This window comes from Mobula birostris, chromosome 17 (assembly GCF_030028105.1).
Source record: "Mobula birostris isolate sMobBir1 chromosome 17, sMobBir1.hap1, whole genome shotgun sequence".
Taxonomy (NCBI): Eukaryota; Metazoa; Chordata; class Chondrichthyes; order Myliobatiformes; family Myliobatidae; genus Mobula; species Mobula birostris.
Genome location: NC_092386.1, coordinates 64171109 through 64192072, shown reverse-complemented (window position 1 = coordinate 64192072; position 20964 = coordinate 64171109). Strand labels below are relative to the sequence as shown.

The 20964-nt window shown below is 36.3% G+C and overlaps 1 protein-coding gene across 3 annotated transcripts in view; it reads right to left on the bottom strand.

Moving 5' to 3' along the window:
* Nucleotides 1-20964, bottom strand: part of LOC140211716 (nuclear cap-binding protein subunit 1-like) — a 60686-nt gene that overhangs the window by 32834 nt on the left and 6888 nt on the right. The window contains exons 4-15 of one of the 3 annotated variants that reach the window (XM_072281804.1): nt 20293-20449; nt 19576-19683; nt 18723-18844; nt 16231-16300; nt 13123-13338; nt 9658-9755; nt 8951-9014; nt 7095-7205; nt 6298-6362; nt 5331-5393; nt 3311-3385; nt 569-672 (exon numbers count right to left, since the gene is read on the bottom strand). In XM_072281804.1, the coding sequence (XP_072137905.1) occupies nt 569-672; nt 3311-3385; nt 5331-5393; nt 6298-6362; nt 7095-7205; nt 8951-9014; nt 9658-9755; nt 13123-13338; nt 16231-16300; nt 18723-18844; nt 19576-19683; nt 20293-20449 (1253 nt within the window). Of the gene's footprint in view, nt 1-568; nt 673-3310; nt 3386-5330; nt 5394-6297; nt 6363-7094; nt 7206-8950; nt 9015-9657; nt 9756-12379; nt 12469-13122; nt 13339-16230; nt 16301-18722; nt 18845-19575; nt 19684-20292; nt 20450-20964 lie in introns of those variants that run through there. The other 2 variants (XM_072281805.1, XM_072281806.1) reach the window with 2 other exon arrangements.

Here is a 20964-nt window from a genome sequence, read left to right as displayed (position 1 = left end):
TGACATGAGTGAGATGCCACAGATGTATATATGAATTAGAATAAGTGTGTACCAAGAGGGTTAAGACATGCATTTCCAAAATACACGTTGCATGTAAGAACACAAGAAAGTGCCAGCAAGAATCAAACACACCATAAAGCTGTGATATTTCAACCCGGTTTTAAGGACGTGCTGCAATGTACAAGTAAAATTAACCGATCATGCAGGTTGAAACCAGTACACATTAACTTTGCCCTTTGTGTCGATTTTCAACTCCTACATCAAAATTCAGTTGCAATTTGAACTGCATAATTAAGACAAAATTTCACAACTTGCTAAATAAAAATGCCAATATAAGAAAGCCTCCAGATCAGCCCTTCAAACTTGTGTTCTAGACACCATCATTAAGCAACTTCAATAATAGTTAGAATTATGCAATTTTTTTTACAAGTAGTAAAAGGTGAATGGGTAAGATTCAATTTCTAATATTTCAGTATGACACAGGAATTAGTGAAATCATAAAACTATATTCCCAGTTCATACAATAAAAGTTACAATCTAGTAATCCAAATAAAAGCTCATTACTTACTGTTGCTCTCATCCCCATACTTGTAAACACATAATGGATTTGCTGGTAACAAGGCAGCAAAGTTCTCCGGCACAATATCCACTATTCTTTGATAATAGGAAAGCCTATGTGCAAAATGAGTTCATTTATATAGTTGTTATAGATAACCAAAAACATGTATTTAAATACATATAGCTGCTTAAATTATAAGGTCAATAAACAATGAAAATAGATCTTAATGAAATCAAGTGGTACGCTGGATTCTTCCTCATTAACTTGAGGTGGGAAAGCTGTAAGTATACACTGCAGCTTAGAATATTAAATGTGTACAAAGGTGAACGCTGGAGAATATCCGTGCTTCAGGAATTAGCTTTCACTGATCACTTTAAGGTCAATGGGTTTCAAGAGAAATTGTTCACTATTTTAAAAGAACTATTTAAAATTACAATGCAAGTCTCTGCAATCCCTACTGAAAAATCTTGTTTTCTTACAGTTGATAAAATAGGAACTATGAGGGAGCAAAAGGATTTGCGCCTGTGTATTCAGCTCACAAGTAATCAAAAGGGCATGAAGATGTTAGCCCTTAACTCAAGGGAAATAGATTACAAAGGAGTAGGAGTAATAATGCTTTGGGTGCAAACATTGCAATGAAGGGAGCATCTTTATAGTAGGAGGCAGTTGAGGAGGTCATGTACAATGACCTTTCCCATGAAAGAAGCAGCAAGACCCCTCTGTAATTACCATAACTGGGTTTGTTTACTGGTCAAATTCCCAAATTACTTTTGGAACACTTTACTCAGTTCTTGACATCACCTCAAAGGCTTTGGTGGGAGTAAAATACAGATATATAAGAATGAGTGTTACTCAAAGCATTAAATTAGTAAGATATATCACATTAACTTGGGTTGCTTCATTTAAAATTAATTCAATTGAGCTACAGGACCAATATAAAACAAAATGACTGACGAAGTAAAAACAAGTTCTTGATTGATGTTTCATTCTACTCTAGAGGAGCTAGCACATTGTTAAAGCAATTGCAATAACTACAGAGAGGACTCCCTGCTCTCTGCTGCAAGGAAGGCCACTGTACAAGTCTTCCTCAATTGCCTTCTATCAAAAAATTGCAGTATGGATTCAATCTATTTAGTGGCACAATGAATTTGATCTTCCCCACAAAACTAAAGCAAAGAGCAGCTCCCATGCAAGCTCTCCCCCACCCTCACAAATATCTTTGACTTTGTCAATCAATAGGAACTGCGGAGTATCCATTCCAAATTGGTCTGCTTTTGGAAATTTGTCTAAATGCTGTATATACTTCATCTCAGATACTTCCAGATAGACTGAAAGGCAGGGTGTAAGGTTCGGAGGTTTCACTCATTCTTCCGCAAAAATCACTTCTCTCTTCGTGACACTGAGACAGCCCTGCTTCACCTCTGCGAGCTTCACAGTGATCTGTCCCGCTAGTATGATGAAGTGATACTGAGGCTTTGGGCCTACTCTGGGGAGTCAGATCTAAGGACTCAGTTCGGTTTGGAATGCTGTTGTTCACTTTTATTGTTGGCAAGATTTGTGGATTCTTTTCTCTTTCTCTGTGCATTGGGATTTGGTCTTTATTTTTTTTAATTGGGTTCTTTCAGGTTTCTTGCTTTGTGGCTGCCTGTAAAGCAGACAAATCTCAAGGTTGTATAATTTATACATTCTTCAATAATAAATGTAATTTGAATCTTTGAATGTTGGCTTGCAGCCTGCGCATTTAAACAATGGGTTCATACAGGCACAGTACAGACTGGCATCGAGCAGGGCTGTGTCATCAACCTAACTTTATTCTTGCTGCAACACTACATCTCATTTCAAACAAATATTCTGCTCAAATGGAGCCATCCTATAGGACAAATGGGTCACCTGCCTTCAGTCAGTATCTGGAGTACTTAGACAACACGTTTGGAAGCTCACCTCCAAGTGATTCTCTGTTAATTAAATGAAACAGACAAGCAAATCGGTCTAGCACTGAATATCTACAAATCAAAGCTCCCCTACTATTATGCCCAAATGTACCAATCAGCCCTTGGCAAGAAAAATCTACGATGAGATCCTACAAAACATGGGCCACTTCCTCTCTCAGGAGTTCACTCAGAGTGAAGGTGGATGTTAATGAAAGAATTCATCATCACATTCACTAATCTAGTACAGCCTTTTGGCAAAATAGTAAGAGAATATTTGAAAATCAATATCCCAAAACCTGTAGTGATCCAGACCTTCCTATTCGCCCGAGATACGGACTACCCACACCTTAAAGCACCAAGAGGCACTGACAAAGCTGCTGCAGCAACAAACTTTTCCTAATCCACTAGCATGAAAGTGAAGTCTGCATTTTCTGCTGAACCAAACCCTCTAGCACTGGGGTTCTTAGTCACACTTTATTGATCCCGAGAGAAGTTCTACTTACATTCATCCAGCTCCAGTTAGTAGGCCATGGTGTTTACATGCCAAAGCCCAGTCTACCAAAACAGACACTTCAAGTTTGGTCATTGCAAGAGGATAGAGAAAGATTCAAGAATATCTTTGAAGTCTCCTTGAAAAGTATAACTTCCACTTTCTCAGATGAGAATGAACATTTTTATTTTCAAACTTTGTGATGCAAGGCACAAAACAAACATTTGGAAAATCCAATTCCTTTTATGGTAAATTGGGCATTGCCATTTTTGACAAAAGCAATATCCACCATACAAAAATAGCAGGGATCACAAACCAAAGTTTACTTACCTCATACATTTCTCCAACACTTCACGCAAAAACTTCGGTTTGGCTTTGTCAGGATCCAGAGCCAGGCAGTCAGACCTGTGTGCATATTGAGAGAAGAGGGTGTGTAAGCATTTTGGTGGGGTTGGGGAGAGTGGGAAGAAGGGATAACATGGGGACATTTGGCAGAAGAGTGTCACATTGACATGTTAGTAAAGGAGCCCATTGGCAGGGAGAGAGAGTGTGAATGTGTGTTTGCAGTACAGAGAAAAAACTCATTATTTATGCAACAAAATATAAGTACAGAAATATGCCAATCTATTGGAATGCTTATGAGAAAACAAGCAGTCCCTTAAACTCTAATAAAATGGACCTTAGTAAAAATCATAATCACACTGTACATTACAGCCATTGGCATGTGCACCCAAAGGCTCAATGTATTGCCACAATACCAACACAGTTTATCAATGTCAGTATCAATATTGTTAACAACTTCAGACTCAGAAGTGTGCATGTGATGTCCAATTATGATCCATTATTGTAGAAAGCTCCTCCCTGTTCCTCCAAGCTCTGATCTACCCCACTTGCTTATTCAGAGATCTTAATTCCTTCAACAAATAGTTAATTCCAATGTCTGCGAATAAAATTTCTGACTGAACAGTGTCAACATGGCCTGAAAAAACATTCTTCACAGTTCCTCAGCATGCCCACAGATAAGGAAGCCACTGATAAAAAAAAACACACCAAATTTCAATGCCAGAATGCAGTCTCAGCACACAATTCTAGCAGCTAATTCATGGTCACATACATAAATAATAAATATCACAAAACTATACACAGAGACACACTGAAACTGCTACACATTGCCATCGCACACAGCACCCAAAGATGATGGAACCTTGATATACTACCAACCCCAGAACACTTGCCCTGCAATGTAACAGCACATTTGCGAGAGACAAAGGAACTCTCATCCTTAACTGCGAAATCATCTAACACAGATGTAGAGGAATATATACTACAGCATAATCTTTGACTTCTTGTTAAAATATAGAAGTTGGTTCATAGTATATTTTATTATCTGATAAGTCTGTTTTTTCTTTTCTCCCCCAAACAGCTTCGACTTTGGTAGTGGGTGTAGATCCCTTGTTTTTAATAAAATTGTTTATATTCTAATATATGAATTAATCTAATCAATATGAATATAGAGTAAGGAGTTTGTGATTCAAAATACTGTATCTGGTATTATTATACTTTTTCTTTTGTCTTATAATATGTATTCTTTTGAACTCTGTATTCTTCTACATAGAAATCAATAAACAATATTGGAAAAGAAAATGTTATTAGCTACATCAATGAAAATTCACAAATAGTAATGATGCACATCTAATGCAAAGCAACATCACCATGCTACTACATAAAGAGTTAAAGCCACTGGTACAGCTGACCAGGTTTAAGTAGCGAGCTTTGTCTTTAAACCACTAATGTTTACCTTGTGACTGTATTCATGGCTGTAATATTCAATTGCTGGAATAAATAAAATTCTGTCCTCTAACCCCTGCCACTTTTAATCAGTACCATCGCCACTGGTCTGCAAAACGAACTGAACCACCAATTTTGGATATATAGTTTTCCTTCTTCCCACTAGAGAAGGAAGCATTGATTATTTCAAATGAAGCTCACTTGAAGTATGTCTAAACTGCAGGAAAATACCCTTAGCAGATAATCAAAACTACAGATTCTGTCACTTGCTGATCTGCCACTTGGTGGTGCAGAAGAACTGTTCAGCAATGATTTACTACAGATCTCTAGCTCCTATTCCACTTCCAGCAGCCTCTAACCAATATAAAAAGGCCTGAGATGTCAGAGCAATACAATCATACCTGCCTCTACCCTCCTGCACCAATTACTTTGACTAGGTCACTTAAGTTGCCCTTTTACAGCAAGTTAAAATATGCAAAGGATTCAAATTATAGTTCTACTTGAGGGCTAATTTAAAGAGACTCCAAATTCATGTTTGTAATCCAAAATAAGCAATACCTACCAGTCATCCCAACTCCATCTGAATTGAAAATTACTTAAGTGATGAGAAAACCAGTTGATAAATCTGAAAATGCAAAAGATATAAAATTTGGAGGAATAAATTTAACATCAAGTCAGTGAGGTGGGGGATTGAACAGGAACGGGAAGGTGAAGGGTGGAAGAAACATTTTCTACCTGGAGAATTTCACTCTGAGTTGAACTGATTGGCTCATTAAACTTACATAGAATAATGCTGATTTCTGATCACTCTCTGCACAGACTATTCAAGCTTTGAAATGTCACAAACACAACCACTTTGTCAGGGAGAAGGCTGCCATTGAATCCATGCTCTTATTATTGCAAGGTTGATTTTAAATTTTCTCTGGTCTTCTAAGATTTAATTCAGCAATCTAGTTATGGGTCCATCCACATTGGCAGAAATGAGTATTTTTATTGTGCAAGCCCAATGGTTATTCAGTGACAGGCTATCTCAAACTTCACACAGAACTTTAATTCTACTCCACACTCATGTAACTACTGAAGAATCTCAAGTAATTTCTTTCTCTTTAACCCAAGCCCCACTAGCACACCATGACTAGTACGAGAACAGTCAACCTAGCACAGAAGATGCAGTTGTAACCAAGAAACTCCAAGTTAAGTGTGGTACTACAACAGACTACAGAGTTGGCATTTACCATTGTACATCTAAATAATTCCTTGAGGGAGGGGTGGAGGGGTGGGGGGAGGCGGGGAAGGTGGAAGAGCAGGGGAGGCAGAGGGGTGGGGGGAGAGATGGAGAAAGTAATCTTATCTCTGTAAAGCAATGATGCCAAATGGGAGAAAATATTAACTGTGATAATTCTGTACTCTGACATTCTCACTAACTACTCCTCAATCTTGTCCTGGATCACAATTATATTAAAATTCTAAAATTTAAAACAAGAATATTTATACCATACAAAGCTACTTTTAAAACAATGCAAAGTCACCTGTCCACGCAAATTGTATTCATTGCATCGATCCGCATGTATAACATCTCAGTGGCTTGTGCAAGCTGATTGACTAGTTAAGTAAAATATGCCATGAAATGTTGCTTTGAAAATAAAAGTCTGAAAGAGAGAAGGGAGGATGGTGACAGTTATCAATTGTTGAAGAGCAAAACAACATCTCAATAGCAGATCAAGTCCACTAAAATGCAACTTAAAATACTTCAAAAATATCTTGAGTTTGCTTCATAGCCCCTAATTTGAAGTGCATGAATCCAGAAGGCATAACGAGAAGTACTAGAAATTATGAAAAACAGAATCTCAAACAACTTACACTCTAGTTGTTGGATAAGACAGCCAAGATTCAACTTCAAATTATTTAAGATGTGCTTCTTAATAGAGTCTACATATTCACGTGTACATATACAGTAAAGACAAATATATAAAATGTAAGTATGAACTATTCTTCTCAAATCAATTACCTAGATAACTCAAATGTCAACATCATATTTTCTCTTGCAATGACTTTCCAACACTGAGGTGTGTAGTAACTAACGGCTTCTTTTGCAAGAAAAGTGAGAATAAGTGTGAAAACAAAGAAACACACACAAAATGCTGTAAGACTCAGCAGGTCAGGCAGCATCTATAGAGAGGAACATGCAACCGACATTTGAACGAAGAAAGTTATATATAATGAATATGAAAATTATTACACCACATAACATTCAGAGTTTCTTTTACGCTATCTCCCAACTTTTTACCATGGAGATGACCTTAATGGAACATTTCTAAAAGGATACAACTTGTGGCAAAGAGCCAGGCTGTAGTTTGCAGAGTTCAATCAATAATGTTGTATACATGACTTCAATATGAGGGGGTTGGGGCAACCGAAAAAGTTCTCCAAAGACAACCTATGAAACAATTGGTAGCATTATTACAGAGCATTTCTTATAGGCTACTGGAGGCAAACAGAAATACTAGTACATTAACATGTTTATAGTACCATAACAACCATACTTTAATGAGCATCTTAAAGCCTCCAAACTTCAGCTAAAACAAGTGCAGAAATGTGGAAAAAAATGTCAAAATGTCAAGTTCCCTTTTTATGATTTGCTCACATGCACATTGAACTTGAACCATATACTCTGAAATTATCTACTTTTATTGTTGTTTACCTCTAAGCATCTCTTTTTTTCATTCCTTTCTCCTTTTTATTAAGGTCTAGAGGACGTATAGCATTTCAGCAGATTATGACTTCTCATTCATGTAGCATTCATGCTTTCGATATGCTGTTTATAAGCCACTTTTGTAAACCTCTAGTTATTTGGTGATGTTGTACCCACAATGTAGTGTCTCAGGATTTAGACCAGGTGATTAAAAAGAGGGAATGGTAATATACCTCTATTTATTGAATAGTGTGTGACTTGCAGGATAACTTGAGTAAAATTTCAATGCATGTGCTACCCTTGACTTTCTGGAAGAAGTCATGATGAACTCCCCTCTGCTCAAACTACCCATCTGTACATTCCATCAGGCACTTCCTGCCCTATTGCGGGAAGAATCTCAGACAGTCATCTAGAGTCACAAAATTAAATCTAAGCAAGTCATCCTCAATCCATAGGAACTGCCTGAGAAAATTCAGGGGCTTGAAAGGTACTAATGGAGTAATCTGGGTGAGTAGTTGCATTAGATTGCAAATGGAAGATATCAGTCATACTTCATTGATAGTGAAGCCAATAAACATGTAAGGTAACAGATTAAGTAAATAAATTCTTGGTATTATCTCTGCGTCTCTTGCTAATTACCTTGTACTTGTAAAGGACACTACATTTTTGCTTTGTATTAAATCCCCATCATATCCTTCTATAAATCTGAACATTAACTTGCCTCTTAAACCTTTTCTACTCCAAACTCCTCTGCATAATTGAACTCTTTCATCCTTAAATCACTCCAATAAATCTCTTCTGCATCCTCCCCGTAATCTTAATACTATTACTAGTAATAAGATTATGGGGACTGTTTGGAGGATAGAGTTTAGTAATACTCCCAATTACTAACAAGCTCAGCTTCTTTGCTATTACACTTTCATTAAGCCAAACAATCACAATATTTTTGGAAAGAAAGAGCTTCCTGATTTGTCCTATCAGCATGTCTACTCCCAAAAATCAATTTAAAATTGTATAATTTATATTGCTTCACCTTGCCCTTTATCAAAACACATCACCTCACACTGGTCTGCACTAAATTTTGAATGGCAACACATCTGCCTATATGATCAGTCTATTACAATTTTGTTCCTTATGAAACTATATTTCCTACTTTATGCTAATAACAAAATAATTCTCTGTATAATTGACCTTGACTTCAAACCATATCAGAAAATCAGGTGCTTTCAAAGCCATCCCCACTGCTTGACTTCTTTCAGTCTAAACAAGCATTCACTTCTGCTCTCTCTTTTTTATATAAATTAAACTTATATGCACACCTTAATAAAGCAAATCTTTATACAATCCAAGATTTTATAAACTATACAAAATACCAGTGTCTGGAGAATTTTACAATTTGAGCTATCTTTTCTTCAGTTTCTCTATTAGCTAAGCAAAATTTCTGGTAAATAAAATTCAAGTTACCAAGTTCCATTATAAAAGGTACATACCTCTACTATATGGTAATTCAGAGGAATTTTGTTTTTTCCTGGATAACTCAGCAGCTGTGCAGCACTGTTAGTGAAAAAACATCAGGCACAACAAATTAAACTACCGAAATAAAAATTCCAATATCACCCAGAAAATAGATTATCTTCTTGTGCAATGTTCAAATCTGTCTCGTTAAATCTAATCCATATTTTTTACTGGCAAGATCAATTACTAGATACTGAAAAACTGACTTACAATAACTTTAACACCATCATCAATAATTACTCCATTAATTGGTGCTCTGCGTATTGCTGACTGCACCAATACGTTTTAACTTTTTCCATTTTTTCTTTAGTTTTAAAATATTGCATATTAATATTTAATACAGCATTAAAATACGTAAAACTCCATTAATCAATTAAGACATTTAGAAATCCAAGTGGTTCAGCAACAGACTCCAATGAAACTCACCGTGGTCACTTCCCCATCACGTTCCTTCAAAACTCATGAAATTTGTTGAAAAATATACTAGAGTGTAACATTTAAAGCAAATTAAAATTGTGCTGGAGTCTTAATTAGAATGACGTCTAATGGTCTAGAAAAACTGCCAGTCCAAGCACTACACAAATCCTGAGTGTCAGATTAATGGAGTTTTACCATTATCGACATTCTCCTCAACAATAAAAAAAAGTTACTACAGGAATTCAAAAAGATGTCCAAACTTTACCATGTTTTTCTTTCTCTCCAATGAGATTTGATAATACAACGGAGGTTTTCCTCAATTACAAATCTCTCAACAGAGTGGCTGCCAGGCATGACTGGACCCTAAAGCAAGAGATTACAATAAAAATGTGATTTTTTTTAAAGCTGGTATTCTCAATTTAGCCATTTTTGACAGTATCCAGGTAACCATATAAAATAAATACAACTGAACATCAAACAAAATATCATGCTTGAAACAATTAACTCAGGTAACTGAAGTCTAACAAAACTGCAGTTCAAGATCTGAGCATCTCCTAGATTGCCAAAGATTAACTATCAATAAAGGTTTCAAAACAAACGTGTTTCAATGATGGAAATAATCCAAATAACTGAGCTGATTAGCAAACCGTAATACTTCATGTATACAAAACTAGTTTAAAAAACTAAGAAAAGGGATAAAGAGATAAAAGAATGTTTGAGTGGGGTGAAGGCCAAGAAGAGTGCATCATTAGCAGATAGGCAATTTATGGTGGTTGAACACCCAAAGGAACACGTTACTATTCAGTTTAAGTAACAATAGATAAATTGAGAATAAGTATCTAGTCTTAGGCAATATCAAAATAAGAACAAGTAAACTTCCTGCTGTGATAAAATATTGTAACCAACAATTCCACATCAGTTGTCATATTACCACTGCCTACATTGTGCACATTATCTCACATGCTCACTAATCAACATCAGCTCCCACTTCACCAATGTCCCAGTTTAGTTTTCATACTCATTGTCCCTTGTATGCCTCAGTCCTCCTGTAAACGTCAAACCCTTCAAGAACTTTCTGTTCTGAACTCCTGCACAATTCCCACAAAATGGCTGTAATTTTTGTCATGCTGTATGATTCTTTTTATAGACGAATCTCTAGAATGCTCTCTCTCTCCAGATTTCTCTCCTTCAAGCATACTCCTCTATGACCAAACCTTCAGTTAACCTTCTTATGTGTTTGGTTCTATCTAGTTTTCCAAAGTACAATTCTGTGAAGTACCTATGTGACATTTACTACATTAAAAACATGATATAAATGCAAGTTGTTGTTGTAACAGTGTATTCAAAAAAATAAACTAAAGCACTTAAAAACACTCTTGCTGACAAACCATTTATATTTAGACTGAATTTCTGGGTCAGAATATTGCTAAGAAATTTTCATTCCTCTGCCATACATCAGCCTCTTAGCCATTCTTCATAGAAGGCTACAAGGCAAATGTCAGTGAGGCTTTTGGGTCACTGAAAGTCAGCAAGTAATTAGCAAAGACTTTCTGATTTCACTCCTGAACCAAAGACTATCTTCAGAATAGGCAGACTTGACATAGAATGAAGACAGAGCTGTTGTTCGGCACAACATCACAGAACTAATAACACAAAAATGTTGAAAACAGATTTGTTCCCCTAATGATAAATAGAAAATATCCAAATATATCTTTAAATTGTGAAACAACAATCAAGTCAGTACCCACAACATTCTTTGTTCCAACTTCTTAAATTTCCCTTCCACTGTCATTGTGCCCAGGCATTATCTATGATACTGGCTCAGTTTCTAACAGGAAAACCTTTTTTCAAAGGAGGTGATTTATGGAGATAAAGTAATATTCCTAAAATGCATTGTGAACTATCAAGAGGCAGGTAGGTGAGTGTGAGAGACAATCACAATGAGGCCAAACTCAGGTTGGAGGAGCAATACCCTATATTCCATCTGGATATCCTCCAACTTGATGGCACGAACATTGATAACTCTGAACTCCAGTAATTACTTCCCCCCCCCACTCTTTTTCCATTCCTATTTTGGCTAACCTCTCAGCCCTTCTGCTCTTCTTCCTTGCTTATCAAATCCCTCTACTCCTCCTCTTTCCTTTTATTCCATGGTCCAGTCCTCTTCTAATAGATTCCTTCGTCTTCAGTCCTTTAGCTCTTCCACTTATCACTTCCCAGTTTCTTACTACATTTCCCCCTTCTCCCTCACCTATCACCTGCCAGTTTGTACCCCTCCCCCACCCCACACCTTCTTATTCTGGTTTCTGCCACTCCCTTTCCAGACCTGATGACATTGACTGCTGATACCCTCCATAAATGCTGCCTGACCTGCTGTATTCCTTTAGTATTCTGTGTGTTGCTCAGCACTTACAACATCTGAAGAAGACAGGTAATGGCCCGTTCCACTGGTAGTAAGTGTCAAAAGTACAACCCAGTAATTTAGTAGCACATCTCACAGAACTCAAGGGGGAGAGCTCAGTTCCAAATCCACACTATCCCAGGAGTTATGGCAACATGCTCTGCTTTATTATTTTCCTTCAAAATGTCTATTATGCAAATGATCCATGTTTGATTCTAAAGATGTCAGCCTATTAGGTTTCAAAAATTAACATCTGATTTAACGATTAAAATATCTGAACAATTATCACTATCCTATATTAAACAAATTAAATAAGTGATGCACATACATGAACAAAGGCCAAGAATTTGCAGTCAGCAGTGAATCAATGCTGAACTTCAAAAAAGCTGCCCTGAAAATTTAGCTTCCTTTTGTTGTTAAGCATTAATTCAAATGAACCTCTGATATCCTGCAACTGTGATGTTATTAAGCTGGCTACGCAGCCAATCACATTAAAGATTTCTCACGGATAGCATAAAGCACAGTTTTTAATTAACTTTTTAAGCATCATACAGATTGCTAAATGAAAAAAAAAATTGGAACATACACGTAAAAGAAAGAAAGACTTGCATTTATATAGCATCTTTCATGTCTCTTTCATAACGTCCCAAATCGTTTTACAGCCAATGATGTACGTTTGAAGTGTAGTCACTGTTCTAATGTAAGAAATATGTAACATGTGATTAAAGTAGCAACTGAAATACCACTTTTTTATTTTAATATCCATATTTTGAAATATTTATTTAAGGGAATGACAAGACATTTACATAACTGCTGAGGACCCAATAACTGGTTAAGAAATAATTGTCGCTTAATATGCCATTAAACTCTTAAATCTCATACAATAAAACATAAGAGTTCAGAGTATTTTTCAGGGGGATTATTGCGTATATTGGTTAAATTTTCTCAAATGTGAAGGCTGCAACAGCACAACCCATTGAGAATGTCTGTATCACTAACAGCAACTTCAGACTTTCCAGACTGAAATACACTAGTTACCGTGAATATCTGGGTTACTATTGCAAAATCTGGGCACAAATATTCATTTATTCAACTTTATTTTTAGTAGTTGCTCATGCATTAAATTTTGAATTCATTAATATTCTGTGTTTACCCCAGTATTTACATAACCAACAACTTGCATCTGTATCACAATTTTAATGCTGAAAAGCATTTCAGGCACTGCACAGAAGTACAGTCATATTAAGAATCTGCCACTATTCAGCAAATGATTCTAAGTGCAGTTCATGTACTAGTGACCAACAACTGCAAAAATAAGCTGCTACATACCTCAGGGGCATCTGTGTAGTCGAACATTCTGAAAATGACTTGTGGAACAGGGTATACAGAGTCTTTTGTGTGAGGAGGTGGAGTAAAAGGCGGCAGGTTGTGCTGCAAGGCTTCACAGAGTACACTGTCAAAAGCCAAATATGGTCTCAAGATATGTTTCTCCTGCCAACGATCCTTTTTCAACTTCTGAATTTGTGCCCACAGACAGTCCAAGTACTGCAGAAAAATAAATATTTTTCAATGCTTAATCAGTCAGTCAGTCCAAGGTTGTAATGTAGTGTGTGCAAGAATTACTTCAATTTGATCTAAACTTTATTTTACTGATAAATGCTATAACAAAACCTCAGTTGGTTCTGGAAAAGGTACAACTAACAAGCTACCTGAATTAGAAAGCTGAAGTTGGTAAAGAAAAGAGATCACTTGGGCAAGATTAAAAGAAATGCTAGGAGGACAAAACTAGTGCAGATGAGCAAAGGTTCACCATGGATGTGATTGAGCCTATTCTGACTCTATTTATCCATAAGAACATAAGAAATAGGAGCAGGAGTAGGCCATCCGGCCCATCGAGCCTGCCCCACCATTCAATAAGATCATGGCTGATCTGTCCGTAAACTCAGCTCCATCTACCTGCCTTTTCCCCATAACTCTCAATTCCCCTATGTAAAAATCTATCTAACTGTATCTTAAATATATTTAGTGAAGAAGTCTCAACTGCTTCCATGGGCAGAGAATTCCACAGGTTCACCACTTTCAGGGAAAAACAGTTCTTCTCATCTCTGTCGTAAATCTTCTCCCCTGAATCTTGAGGCAATGTCCCCTAGTTCTAGTCTCACCCACCAATGGAAACAACTTTCCTACTTCTGTCTTATCTATCCCATTCAAAATTTTGTATGTTTCTATAAGATCCCCTCTCATTCTTCTGAATTCCAGAGAGTATAGTCCCAGGCGACTCACTCGCTCCTCATAGGTTAACCCCTTCATCCCTGGAATCAACCTGGTGAACCTCCTCTGCACTGCCTCCAAATCCAGTATATCCTTCCTCAAGTATGGAGACCAGAACAGCACACAGTACTCCAGGTGCAGCCTCACCAGTACCCTGTATAGTTGCAGCATAACCTCCCTGCTCTTGAATTCAATCCCTCTAGCAATGAAGGCCAACATTCCGTTTGCCTTACTAACCTGTTGTACCTGCAAGCCAACTTTTTGTGATTCATGAACAAGCACTCCCAAGTCTCTCTGCACAACAGCATGCTGCAATCTTTCACCATTTAAATAATAACCTGCTCTTCTATTATTCCTTCCAAAGTGGGTGATCTCACATTAACCAATGTTGTATTCCATCTTCCAGACTTTGGCCCACTCACTTAACCTATCTATATCCCTCTGCAGAGGTCGAGGACTTAATAGTACCACAATTCAATAGAAGCCAATGAGAAGGGAAGATGGTGAATGTGGATATGCAGATTAAGAAGCAGCATAATTTTTATGTATACTGTACAGGAGACAACAAGTGGCCATTACATTATGTAATATATTTGATCATGTTACCCTTACCAAAGTAAAGCAGAGTAAATCTGATAAATACTGTAACAAATTAGTGATCATTTCCAAAATTTGACTGGTTTGTGATCAATATTTCAAGTAAAAAACACAAATAAAATTTAACGAAAAAATATAGAATAATATGTGAACTTAGAATGTCTGTTCAGGAGAGGATTACATTCTGGAGTTTAGAGATTGCTGTTTACAAGAATCAGAGCTCTGATATGTAGCTAATTTTAGAAATGCGAGTACTTAAATAATACAGCTATCAACTAAATTGTACAAACATTAATCAAAATTTCCAAAACCTCTCAATGCACTCGTAAATAAAGAGCAAAAATACTGTAAAGTAGTACCTGTGAAAGAAATACGCATAATTTATATGCAATTATCTGAAAATCTCATTTAAAATAACTAAGCAAGTGCCCAAAGCACTGCACACCTAAATAAGTTACCAAGCTATTTCTGGTTAATTCCAAGACATCCGTGTTGAATTGTTACTACTTTCAGTTTTTCTAATCCAGCCATTTTCTCACATCATTGGGATAATTGCAAGAATTATCTTGCACATTAGAATGAATACAAGATCTCTATCTGTGTTGTTAATAGGTGGAAAGAGAAAAGTTCAGTGTTCCTTTCCCAAAGCTTTTTCAGATCACTTGATCTCCCTGATGTAATTTGTCAATTTTCATCTTTGCTTGTGATCGAGCAGTAATTAAACACAGATTTCACTTGCTAGGAATAACCAGGCTTCCGATTATCTCTTATAATTAAATTCATGCTGGGACTGAAGGCTCATTATACAGAGAGCTCTGATTTAAACATCCAAGCCTCCATGGTGCAGTACAAGATCTGCCAAACATAGCCTCTTCATAATCCAGACATTACTGCGTTGTCAAGCTACAAAACAGATTTATTTATCAACAAATACTTTGGCCTATATATAAAATCATGTTCCACATTCCTTCTTCTCCTCAACCCTTTGCATCTTGCCTAATTTCTAGATACCATTTCCTTTTTCCTTTGTGTAGTCTCATTTCTACTTGTCCATAGGCCTTCAATCAAGATAGAACAAATAAAAACTAGAAACCTTTACCAATTTTGCTGAAATGGCATTATTTAAGTGATGAGGAGCAGAAGAATCACGAGCATTGCTTAATAATTAAAGTTTTAAAGTTTGCATTATTTTAGTTGTGAATCAAGGTATATACAAGCCTTGATATTAAGCAATATCATACTAACAGACAATTTCCTCACAGCATGCGTTTTACTTGATTAGTTTTTGCACTGGACCTTCAATTACTACAACGGACTTATGGATTCACTCGTGTATTCAATTTAAAGTCTTATTCTTATCCAGTGAGGAAGAAAGTTCAAATCATATGATGAATCCTAAAATTGGTACACTAATATGGGAATGAGTATTTGTCAAAGCATATCCAACAGGAAAACCTTTCCTAAGGGAGACTGACTTGAATTACAGCTCAACAAAAATGTGCAAAAAACTTAGGGCCTATTTGAAATGAAATGCATTAGTTTTCGATTAATTTCTATTAGATTTCTTACCTCCTCCTGTAAATGTGGTTGTTCAGCATTCCAGCACTGTAGCATTGGGACATGATGTTTTTGTCGTCTCCTACAAACAGATAAGAGTAAATATCAAACATAACCTTGGCTCCATGCACAGAAGACTAGTGTTAGAGGGAAAAATTATGCATCAAATTTGAAAATCTATATTAGCTCTAACATTTTTGAGACATTTCCACCAAGGTACATAAAAGTACTTTGAACTAAGCTTAAAAAAGCTTAGAAACATGATCAAACACTTCATAACTCAAAACAACACAGAAAGGGCCCGTTTTTTGACCAACCCCAGTCAACACACTACTTCACCTATTTAATCTAGACAAAAGCAAGGATTTGAAAGGTTTCTGGAAATTAGCAGAGTTCACACTTTTATCTATTAGAAAAGTTATGAATGCTACCAGAATTATATCCCACATCCTAAAAAGAGGCTATCAAAATAAAATTCCATGGATATGGCATAGGTTCCATTTAAGTGGAAAATAGCAAGAATAATTTCTTTAATCAAAATGAGAGGCAGAATACAGGGAATTACAAACCAGTTAACTCAACATCTGCATTGGGAAAATGTAGGAAAGCATTGAATAATGAAGGGGAACTAGTTCATGAAATAGATTTCCATAAGATATTCGATAAAGATTCTGAATCATCGGCTATTGTAGAAAACTAAAGTTTACAGTATGGGAGTATCATATTGAGATTGATACATTACAGGAAATGGATCTTTTTCAGGTTGGCATTGATGCTATACCCTCAACTTTTTTTTACAATTTATCCAAATGATCTGGATAAGAAGCAAAAGGTACAGTACAAATTGCTAAATTTGCTGATGATTCAAAGATAGTAGGACAAATAAGCTGTAAACAGGACATAAAGCAGTTACTAAAGGATACAGCTGAATTGACACAAATCTGGCAAACAGAGCATAACTTTGGAAAATGTGAAATTATTTTAGGTGGAAGACTAAAAATTATCACCTAAATGGTGAGGCAATATAGAGGTTTAAAAATTAAAGACCTCTGAGTGCTTGGTAGATGGTTCACAGGTTAACATTTCAAGTGATTAAAGATAAAATAAAGATTAAAAATTAGCTTTATTTGTCACATGTACATCAAAACATATAGAGAAATCCATCATTTGCCATCTAATCAAATCAGTGAGGATTGTGCTGGATAGCCCACAAATATCCCAACACTTCTGATGCCAAAATAACATGCCCACAACTTACGAACCCTAACCTGTACACCTTCGGACTGTGGGAGGAGCACCCAGAGGAAACCCACATGGTCACAGGGAGATCAGCAGCAGAGATTGACCCCATTCAGTCATTGGTGACGCTATAATAGCATTAGCAAAATACTCCAGTACGTGCCTCTAAAGTTTCAGCTAGGAAACTAACAATGTTATTATTTACCTTCAGGAAGAAAATGAAAATTAAATTTCTAGAGTACTGTATGCAGTGTCAGTCTCCTTATTAAACAAAGGGTGCACATGTATTTGAAGCAGTTGAAAACAGTTCATTGAGACTGACATCTGACAAAAAGTTGGACAGGCTAGGTTTGCAGCTGATAAGAGTTTAAAACAATGAGAAGTGACTTAATTGATTCATATAAGATTATGAAAGATATTGACATTGTGAATGTGGAAAGGTTGCTTCCTATTGTGTGGAAATCTACAATTTGGGGTCACAATTCAAATATACAGGAGTTTTACATTTAAGAACAATGATGAGACTTTTTTTCTCTCCTTAGAGCTATGATGTAAATGCTCAAAATAAAATCAAATAATAAATTGTATATTTTAGTCATAGTCATACTTTATTGATCCCGGGTGAAATTGGTTTACGTTACAGTTGCACCGTAAATAATAAATAGTAATAGAACCATAAATAGTTAAATAGTAATATGTAAATTATGCCAGTAAATTATGAAATAAGTCCAGGACCAGCCTATTGGCTCAGGGTGTCTGACCCTCTAAGGGAGGAGTTGTAAAGTTTGATGGCCACAGGCAAGAATGACTTCCTATGATGCTCTGTGCTGCATCTCGGTGGAATGAGTCTCTGGCTGAATGTACTCCTGTGCCCAACCAGTACATTATGTAGTGGATGGGAGACACTGACCAAGATGGCATGCAACTTAGGCAGCATCCTCTTCTCAGACACCACCATGAGAGAGCCCAGTTCCATCCCCACAACATCACTGGCCTTACGAATGAGTTTGTTGATTCTGTTGGTGTCTGCTACCCTCAGCCTGCTGCCCCAGCACACAACAGTAAACATGATAGCACTGGCCACCACAGACTCGTAGAACATCCTTAGCATCATCCAGCAGATGTTAAAGGACCTCAGTCTCCTCACGAAATAGAGATGGCTCTGACCCTTCTTGTAGACAGCCTCAGTGTTCTTTGACCAGTCCAGTATTTTACTATCTTAAGCACTTAATTCACAATTGTAAGAGGAATTAATAGTTACTTACTTCAGATAACTTTCGATCTGCAAAAGAATTCGATCCATCTCAACATCTTTTTTCTCATAGAGCTCCTTTCCAACCCAGGGAAGAGAAGAAAGCACTGAATACACGTACCAGTCAGAGCGTACCTACAGCAAAGTGAAACAAGCATGACAGATATTTAAAAGGTTTTACAATACAAAAGCCTTTTGCTACCTAAAATACCTATAGAAGACACCATTTCCTTAATGTGCAAAAATGAATATCAAAGTAATATCAACTACTATGAAAAATAAAAGGAAATTGTGAATTTCTCTTGGTTACATATTCTAATTTAGGATCATTATAAACAAACACTTGAATTCATACACTTTAATTAAAAAAAGTTCCAAGGTACATCTCAAATAGTGTTAAAGGAACTGGCTAAGAGGAATAAATGAAACTTAATCAATAGACTGGGCCTACATGTTTTTTTTAAGAATGATGAGAGCAGGTCCATTACAGCAAGACTGAAGCAGCAATGGGCTTGTTAAAAATGGCCAGACAAGGAATAGTATAAGCAATTGGTTTCTTATTTGGCAAAATTATCTTACAATTGTACAATAATTTGATCTCACTGCTTAGGTATCTATCCACAAACTAATAAAGAATACCAATAAAGCAACATGAGGTATTTTAAAAGAATTCCCAAATGAAGAAACAGAAGGGTTTAAAGGTCTTAAAAGCAACGTCACAACAGTTATGCAGTGAATCCTCGGAGCACAGAGAAAACTTCCAAACATCCACATCAAGTCACACAGGGAAAATATCCCACCCGACAACCCCATTTGATCACTTTATTTTTTAATACCTGTAGTGTCTCCTCCTCGTTTTTTCTTACCTGTGGTATGTCCTCCTCTTGTGTTACGCTGATAAAGTTTTCAAACATTGCCACCATCGATGGAGCAGCAATCACATGACAATTCACGAGATCAGACAAAAAACGAACCTACACAAGGAGCACAACTTAACTCCAAACTGAATATTCCTTTTACAAGTAGCACACTATCTATATAATTTTAAAATACTAGGTTGTATTTCATAAAAATTGTAAGCATTTTACATGCCATCATAATAATTGTAGTTAAACGGCATCATTAACATATTACAGATTGCAAGTTTTTTAGAGATTACAAGTATAGTTTAAAATCTTTGGGAAAAGTTTCTGAGAATTATAAGTGACAGTATTTAAGCAAAATTAAAAGAAGCCAAGACCAATCAGAGAAAGAAGGAAGCAGTTGTTCAATATGGGGCATGAAGAACAATATAACCCTATATAATGGGATATATACTGGGGTACAAATTGGGGTGTTGTGAAATTACAGAATGCCGCAGTGAGCGTAATTCACACATCGTCTTTGGCACCATTATAATCATCACACTGCCAACAGCAATGACTCCCACTCATGGTAGAGTTTATTAAAATAAAAGATGAAAAGAAAAGATTTCACAGAGCTTTATATTTTACTTCAAACCAAACTTAATCCAATTGTGGACATGGCAATGCTATCCACGGCAGATCACTCTACCCATTACAACACAAAAAAAAGAGACTTACAGCAAAAACTGCTTCATTGTACAAATTGGCTTTCAAAATTTCTTTAAGCTGTCTGATCATAGCTTCAACGAATTCACCACCGAAGTTGTAATTCCTGGCATTTAGTAGGCCCACGAGTGTTGTGTATACAGGTAATTTTTCTGGAAGCTGCCTTGCTCTAAGGAAAATATCATGTCGAATAATTCACTAAGTATTTTGTTATTGTTATAGAAAATCAAATATTTCCAATGTAGCAAGAATTGTTAAGCATTAACATTGAGGACACCCAACACAACAATGGCTTCAGTAATTGCAATAACTCCATAATGTTAAACAATTGGCTTTAAAACTTCCTTTGAAAAGGAGAGTTCGTTGCCAGCAAAAGCACTTTGTTCACATTTTTGGCACTTTAAAATGACACCTCATATGGTCCAGATTATACTTCAACCTCCTCTGCTCCACTATTCTTTAGCCATGATCTCTGAAGAGAACAATTATTGTCCAAGATGAAGGGTGAACCCCTGATATAAAACATAAGTAAAGGTTCTATATGCAGTGATTACCTGCCCAGCTGGTCTCATTGCCAAAAGCACCTTATAGCTGTATACCCATCATTAAAAATAAACTTTGAAAACCTAGAACCAATATGTCAGGGCACAAACTGATGTTAAAATACTTGCAATTGTCTTTACT